Here is a 7,815-nt window from a genome sequence, read left to right as displayed (position 1 = left end):
ATGTTAAATTGCAATCTGCTCATCTATGCTTTTGCAAAGACGTTTCCAAGTAAGTCAGAGAAGACGGTGCAGCTTTCTACTCGGCACCTGGACAAAAAGTCGGGGAATAAAACGTCGAAAAGGATAAAATTCGGCAGTGTTAAAAGCCGAATCAGAAAATCTCGTTTTAAAACTTTAAAAAACATGAGACTGAAAATCGTTTAAAAAGTGTGAAAACTCCCCTCACGAGTCCGCGGTTGAAACATTGATCTAGTGGGACTCTGACCTTTGGCTCCAAATTGACCTGACCTTTCTGGCGTTTGGCTCTAAATCGACTAACGTCTGATCATGCAACGGAGAGGTCCACGGGAATAGAACGCCGATTTGTTTACAGACATGCCTACGTAACGGCGTTTATAAACAGCGGAAATCCGTGGCACTTCTACAAGCATAAACACATGAGACCGTCCTACACCGTGAGGGTAAGATCCAGTCGATGATTGGCGGGCAGAAATATGCACAGTGCGTTACGACATTATCACTTCATTAAGTAACAAGTCCACATATTTGCGTAATCGGTCATTGTGCTTTTCGTTCGTATGATGTCCCGGTATGACGCTTTGTTGCTATGCCCAGAACCTGTCGAACAAGACTGTTTAACTAAAATTGCAAATGAGTTTTGAGTGACCTCTGGCTTCAGGCCCTCAATAAAATATTTGTGGATTGGAGGGTACCGCGTGCTTCCACTGCATACACCTCGTATGCCTAGACTTAGAGCAAGGACGCATCAAGGTGCGAATCGGGTTTGTTTCAAATGTTGCTATATGCATATTGAGTATCAAACCATAATTTTAGGAGATAAAAATACACTGTTACATACGGCACTGCACGACTAAGATTCCAGATTTGTGCCGACATTCTTTTAAAGGGCGTCAGTCGGTTGTCTGTCTTTCTGATCCCCTCTGCCAGGTCCGGCTGTTGTATGCAAGTGTGTGTGTGTGTGTGTGTGGTGGGTGTGTGGTGTGTGTGTGTGTGTGTGTGTGTGTGTGTGTGTGTGTGTGTTGTGTGTGTTGGTGTGTGTGTGTGTGTGTGTGTGTGTGTGTGTGTGTGTGTGTGTGCGTTCGTGGGTATGTGTTGTGTGTGGGGGGGGGGGGGCACAAGAAAAACACTGCTAGTACCTCCACATGTCCATAAATGTCACCACAGCTTCGTCAAATGAATGGCGCACCTTCCCTTCGTTCGACTAAAGCGAGAAAAAGGGCCATGTTCTTGTGTAGCAGTGTCCTTCAAGACACATGGGTAACGCATGGGCATTTGCACTGTGGACAAAAATTAATGTGAGGTTTGAATTTTCGCTGTGCTTTTCGTTAGCCCTCCAAAAAGGAGTAAATCACTCCACAAACACGTTTTTCAAAAGTTTATATTTTTTGGGACATTATTAATTGTGTATGGCTCCTCTACACTGCACCGTCATTGATTGCGGCTTGTTCTTGCTCTCTTTAACCCCTTTTCTCACAGCGCAGCGTCACACGCAGCACGCCTCTGCCGCTGGGCACTCCGGGACGAAAATGATGCTCTGCTGCCATTCACTTTAGGCGGTTTAGGTTCAACACCTCGAGGATTCTCCGGCACCCAGTAAACCGCTCCGACTTCCATCGCTCCGCCGGTAAGCCGCTCCGACATCCATCGCTCCGCCGGTAAGCCGCTCCGACATCCATCGCTCCGCCGGTAAACCGCTCCGACTTCTATCGCTCCGCCGGTAAACCGCTCCGACCTCCATCGCTCCGGCCTGCTCTCAGCATCAGCATCGCGGGGGAATTCATTTGTTCAGGTTGACATAAATTGACATGTGTGCAACAGTTCGAAATAATGATCACAATGACCGCACTCAAAATCTGTCCCGGATCCGCCTCTGGTAAAAATTGGATGTAAAAAGTTTGGCACAATATGCAACATGGAAAATTATGGTGCTCACTTAGTCTAAATGTAATCCTTCTTAACTTTAGGCGTGGCTGGCAACAAACTGGAGAGGGCGGGGGAGCGATGTTGATTGTGCCCCCCCCCCCCCAAATACTAATGGAGTTAAGGGGCACGAAGCTGCGTCATACTTCGCTGATACATTTAGTGTCTTCATTTTTACCAGGAGTTTCTCCGAATTGTTCTCTTCCTGTGCTCTTAGCCCTACAACACCCTCAGTTGTTTTTTTCACCCTCTTCTTACCTGCATGACTGCGACGCCCTGTTTGTCAGGGGCAAGCTGCATACATCAGCCATCAGTGGGCTTAAGTGCCCCTGGTGGGGGCCCTGGTAGTCTTGAAATGGTTAATACTGACCGAAAGGACTCTGATCCAACCAAACAAAACCAGCTCTATAAAGGTGTGATTTCAACACGGGAGCGTTGGGAGAAAAACGACGGGATATTCGTGTCGAATTATGGCGACGGTTCAAGACAAAGCACAACGACCGAACATAAAGGTCAAAGTAGCTATCTTTTATCGGCTCAGATTTGCTGGGCCTTAAAAAGCTGCTTTTTGAACAATAATTTTGTGGTGATGCTGGTAAAAATGAAATTCGAAAACGTTTTCGGGATGCCTTCAATAGCCTCATAGTGAAGCTACCCGCCGTGCAGTGAGAAGTGAGGCCTCGTCCGGCAGTGATGCTGGCCATCTTTGTTTGTACACTGTACGTCAGTTAGCTGCACAGTGAATTCTCTAAGCTGTTACCCAAGAACAGGCAACCAGAAGTGCCCCTCCTTCTATTCTAGCTGCACGACACACCGTATGTTACACCCAGAAAACATCAATTTAAGTAAAGGCACTTCCAGCTAGGGAGCAAAAGCAAACTAAAAGAAGCATAACCTGAGACAATGCACGTTCAGTAGGATTAGTATCATGCAATAGGCATACAAAATCATGAAAAAGGGTTCAAGTAGTCATATCCAAGCCAGCAAATTACAGCCTCCTAAGACTCATCCAAAGCCACCAGTATTCATCCAGTGTCAGTAATGGGTACCAGCCTGACTTGACGGGTGGCGGATGGTGCGCTGCGTACCCATCTCAGAGACGTGCATCACTCGCGACTGTATGCGCTGTTGATCCTCGCACATCGGGCACTTGAGTTGAATTCGGCGCTGGATTAAGGAAAAACATGGCCTTCTGCTATCATTCTGATCTATTTCAGGTCAGCAGGGAGTTGCACAACCCAACAGCCATGCAGAACAATTTAAGCATTGCATCAATATGCACAAGCAGACTTGTCCGCCGGGTGCGAAGACAGTGTGGATGAGCACTTAAGCAGCACAGGAAAACCGTCGTCATCGGTAACGCGTCATGACAAATATATTTTAAAAATCATTGGTATTAGAGTCAGTATATGTATTTGTGTCTGCATCAGTGGCCATAGCCGTATTTATGGCCGTAGCGGTAGCCGTAGCCGTAGCCGGGATAGCCGTAGCCGAAGCCGGGATAGCCGTAGCGGCGGCCGTAGCCGTAACCGAAGTTGCCGAAGCCGAGGCTGTTGAGACCGCCGAAGCCTCCGAGGCCCACGCCTCCGTAGCCGCCGTAACCGAAGTTGCCGAAGCCGAGGCTGTTGAGGCCGCCAAAGCCTCCGTAGCCCACGCCTCCGTAGCCGCCGTAACCGAGGTTGCCGAAGCCGAAGCCGTTGAGGCCGCTGTAGCCGAGCCCGCGGAGGTAGCCGGCAGTAGCCGTAGCCACCAGGCACAGCAGGATAACCAGCTTTGAAGGATGACGCAGCGTAATAAATATTACATGAGCGCATGGAAATGTTTACGATGCACCGTTGATTTTATCTCATTGAATCACACTTTCGCAAATATTGTATTAGATGGAGCGACGGCAAGTAAGTCCGTCAAAAATTACAGTGCTGCCACAAGAGCAACATTAATTACAGAAACACATACGATACGTACAGTATACATATACATACATACATACACACACAGATATATGTATATATATAATATATATATATATATATATATATATATATATATATATATATAAATAAATATATATATATATATATATATATATAATACATATATATATATATATATATATATATATATATATATATATAATATTTGGGGTCTATATATCTTTTGCAAATTATAAAGTAGCATTTTCATACGGGGTCAAAGGATGTTTCGTTGCGTGGCTTCTGTACTTTTTCAAGCTGCCCTGTTTATGCACAGAGAGGTCGTGTTGAATCATGAAATTATGACTGTTGCCATGTCCAAGCTATGTCGGCTGAAAATGTTCTAATATTTTCATAGAACTTATATGTATGGATAGATATATAATTCAAACCATATAAAGGTGCTTCATGGCATGTTCGTTGTCGACGGTGCTGGGTAGCAGGCATTATTACTGAGAAGTTCGTGATTTGCACACAGCCCAGTAAGATTCGTACATGTCCAGCCTCGCCAAACTCACAGAGGACCTATGTGCTCATGTAAGGTACAAATGACTACAGCATAACGATTTAGCTGTTTATGATGCACGAATTCATGCGAGGAAGATCATAAGCACAACGGGCATACTGCGTCCTGTTCATAATCGAAAATAAACGGCAAAACAATTAAAAGCGTAAGAAAAGGCATGAGTTCATGCCAAAAACATAGTGAATTTTGTCGAGGACTTCAAGCAATATTTAGTATGCAAAACGAACAGTACAGCAACAATTTCGAGCTGACTGGCGGCTATGAGTCATATTTTAGCTATTTATTAGCACTTTTAGCTGTTTATTGGCATTATGTGGTGCCAACTGGCATGGTACGTGCGTGACGTTCATGGCAATTATATACTGACGACGACATTGCACCTATTTTCTCGAACAATCCTGTTCCATGACGAACAAGGGGAACTCGATTCGGCTATGACGTGGTTTAGCGCGATGTGATCAATGAGCAAAGCGATGCTTACCTTCATGACTGCGGAGGTGTAGCGGTGAGTGGCGCCGGAGTGCGAATGCCGTGACAGCCATGGAGCAGTAGCCAGTTTTATACCCCAAGAGTACGCATAGCGCACCAACGGAAATGGCGGGTCACGCCTTCTCGCACCAGGAAAATTTGTCGCCGCCTGTACGGTGCAGAGATTTCGGTGTCAGGTTAGGAGAGCGGGCGGAAATTACGGAAAGTTTTGTTGGGCTTTTTTTTTGCCGGTATTAGCAACTCTATGAAATCAGAGATGTAATTTCCCTCATGCTTAGGAAGTCATAGCCTGTCTCAGTCGTGGTATGCAGTAGTGGCTATTTTTGGGCGCCGTTTGGCCCGGGAGGTGGCTGGGCTGTAGACGGGCGCGCTGTTATCTTCAGATGCATGCGCAGTAGAAGAATATGGCGAACTGCGGATATGTTCTTCTCGTCTTGCTCACCAGCCATTAACGAATGTAGGTTGTCAGATGTGACACAGACCCGACCCAGGCCATGATCACCATCAACCATATCATCACCATCCCCGCTGAACAGATGCAGTGGAGAGGTGCTGCTTGTCGGAGCGCCTCTTGCATTGGACGGTGGGAGGGGGGGGGGGGGGGGGGACGTCAATTTCTGTTCAGTTGGACGGGGGCTACGGTCACTTCCCTGTAATTGGGCAACGCCCCCCCCCCACCCCCCAGAAAGGAACATCAAATCAGGGTGAATGGAAGTCCGATTATTGACATATTCTGGGGGTTGGCTATGTTATTTTTCACCGGTTCATCCCCCCCCCCCGAAAAATTGCGAACTATGCTCCGTTGGACCAGGTTCTCCGGCACTGAAATGAGAGTGGTTTGTTTCGGATTAGACACGCAGCTTTTCTCAATGATATCAGCTCGCAGCCAAACCTACCCCAACCAGGTAGTGATCTAGCCGCAAAAGCCCGCCATTGCTACGATGCTGGCCCCGCCATTTCATTACATTGTACATCAGCACGAACACTTTTCGAACGCGTCACAATTGCGACTACGACATAACCGCATTCAAGAAACAAGAGGCATTCTTGAATGTGGTGTGTTGCTGTCTTAAGTGGATACATCATGCATCAACACGGAATAAATACCAAAGTGGCTGCCTGGACGTTATGGTCGGATTCCTGTTAACAATAACCATGTTCCATCCCACAACCATCGCCGCGCCGGATGTGTGACGCTGCGCGCAAGCAAGAAAAGCAGTTGCTAAAACGTGAGGTATGGTCAGTTGTTGCAGCAACATTTCTACGAGAACAAATTTTTAAGATATTGTCCGGGAACTGTTCACATTTCAGCAAACGTGCTAAGCGCACTTCTAAAGTGCTTCAATTTTTATCCCCATCGGATGTTGATTGTTGCCGTATGTTGAGACGAATTTTTTCCCTTTTTCACACAGACCTGCACTTAGGTACAGATATTGGAGGAAATGAAGAAACGGAGAGAACAAAAGCCTTAATGAGAAATAAAGTTGAGAACTTATGCCAATCATAGTGAGGGTGAGGGTGAGAATAAAGCATATCATATGTGAGAGTCCTATTACCGTGCTCGTGAAATGCATGCTCTTCAGACATACACAGACAAACTCATCGCTACCCCTGTTTCAGTTTCGATAATTATTGCGCAATTGGTGCACGAGAAGCTGCGTACTGTATTGACAAGTGAGTGAGGCTAGGGCAATGGAAGACACACATTGTCCCATTCATTTCATTGATCGTTGTATTGGTTGTGATTTGTGACGTATGATGTGTGCGACGCCAATCAACGCGCAAAGGTGCGTAGCCTCGCTGTGTAGAATGGGCCCTGCTCACAAATTCGGCGAGTCCGTTGGCCGCCGGCGTCCGGGCTGCTGGCCACCGGCCCGTAATCCAGCCAGTCGCATCCAGCATTGGGTGCGTCAGCACGGCTGACCATGTTCGATGCGCTCGGCGCGTGCATTTATGGACTCATCAGAGGATTTTTCATCTCTGTGCGTAATCAGTGCCTGTGGTGTCATGCATGGAGTTTGCCTGAAACTAGACGCATCCTGATAAATAGCATTCAAATATGAGGGATGAGGCCAAAGGAGAGGCCAGGAGATCATGTCCCCCACCTTCTGAGCAATGCTTGCATTAACCCAATGGCTGTGGGTTGAAATAGCCGCCTGCAGAAGGTGAAGGTTGCCTACATTTTAGGACAGTCCTAGCTTCCTGCTGTTAGGCTAGCTACGTAACTGGAACTTTCCACGCCGCAATAAAAGTATTGTTGTATGTATCTTTCGACGTTCTACAGTCTGCCACTCCCAGTAGAAACGCAAAAGAAGCAAACCGCGCTGCGTTATCACCCGTCCAAACGGACCAGGCATGACTTACCTGGAATCTGCAAAAGACCAGTTACAGTTCTACCGGACTGAGCGATAGCTGGCCAAATTCTGTATCTTTCAAATGTTTTGTAATATTTTTGCAGCTTTCCGCAAAGAATTACAAAGCCATCAAAGCAACGTCGTTACATTTGCAAAACGTAGGCACACGCTTGCCTGTCACCAGTTCGGCGCCAGCAGCTTTGCAAAGTGAATTTTAGCAATACATTCTAACGCCAGCACTGCCCTGTTGCATAAAACGTGACTGAAACCCAGAGATGGAATCTGGAGTGTTCTCTTGGGAAGGTTAAAGTCCAATTCTCGGACAACATTTTTCTGAAATGGGAACCTGCGTAACATTTCCTAAATGGAGATGCGTTTGATTTAAAGGGAGTGTGCCAGCTTTGGGACATATTTAAAAATCTACACCGGTGGAGCGTTGGGACCAGTCGCGTTTAATAATTGCAGTGGTCCGTGCCGCTGCGACAATAGTAAGGTATAATGGATAGAATTTTAAAGCATTTTTAACATAATG

The 7,815-nt window shown here is 46.6% G+C and overlaps 1 protein-coding gene across 1 annotated transcript; it reads right to left on the bottom strand.

Moving 5' to 3' along the window:
* Nucleotides 1-3,168: 3,168 nt before the first annotated feature.
* Nucleotides 3,169-4,957, bottom strand: LOC119091216 (neuropeptide-like protein 31). The gene is made up of 2 exons (XM_037213862.1): nucleotides 4,922-4,957; nucleotides 3,169-3,712 (listed from the first exon to the last, which is right to left on the bottom strand). Exons 1-2 carry the CDS (start codon nucleotides 4,925-4,927, stop codon nucleotides 3,368-3,370), a joined length of 351 nt encoding a protein of 116 aa, XP_037069757.1. The 5' UTR covers nucleotides 4,928-4,957; the 3' UTR covers nucleotides 3,169-3,367.
* Between the last annotated feature and the right edge of the window lie 2,858 nt (nucleotides 4,958-7,815).

The sequence above is a fragment of the Pollicipes pollicipes genome, unplaced genomic scaffold (genome assembly GCF_011947565.3).
Source record: "Pollicipes pollicipes isolate AB1234 unplaced genomic scaffold, Ppol_2.1 Scaffold_3447;HRSCAF=4054_pilon_pilon_pilon, whole genome shotgun sequence".
NCBI lineage: Eukaryota > Metazoa > Arthropoda > Thecostraca > Pollicipedomorpha > Pollicipedidae > Pollicipes > Pollicipes pollicipes.
Note: the sequence above shows the minus strand (reverse complement) of the source record. Positions and strands in the feature narration are given on the sequence as shown.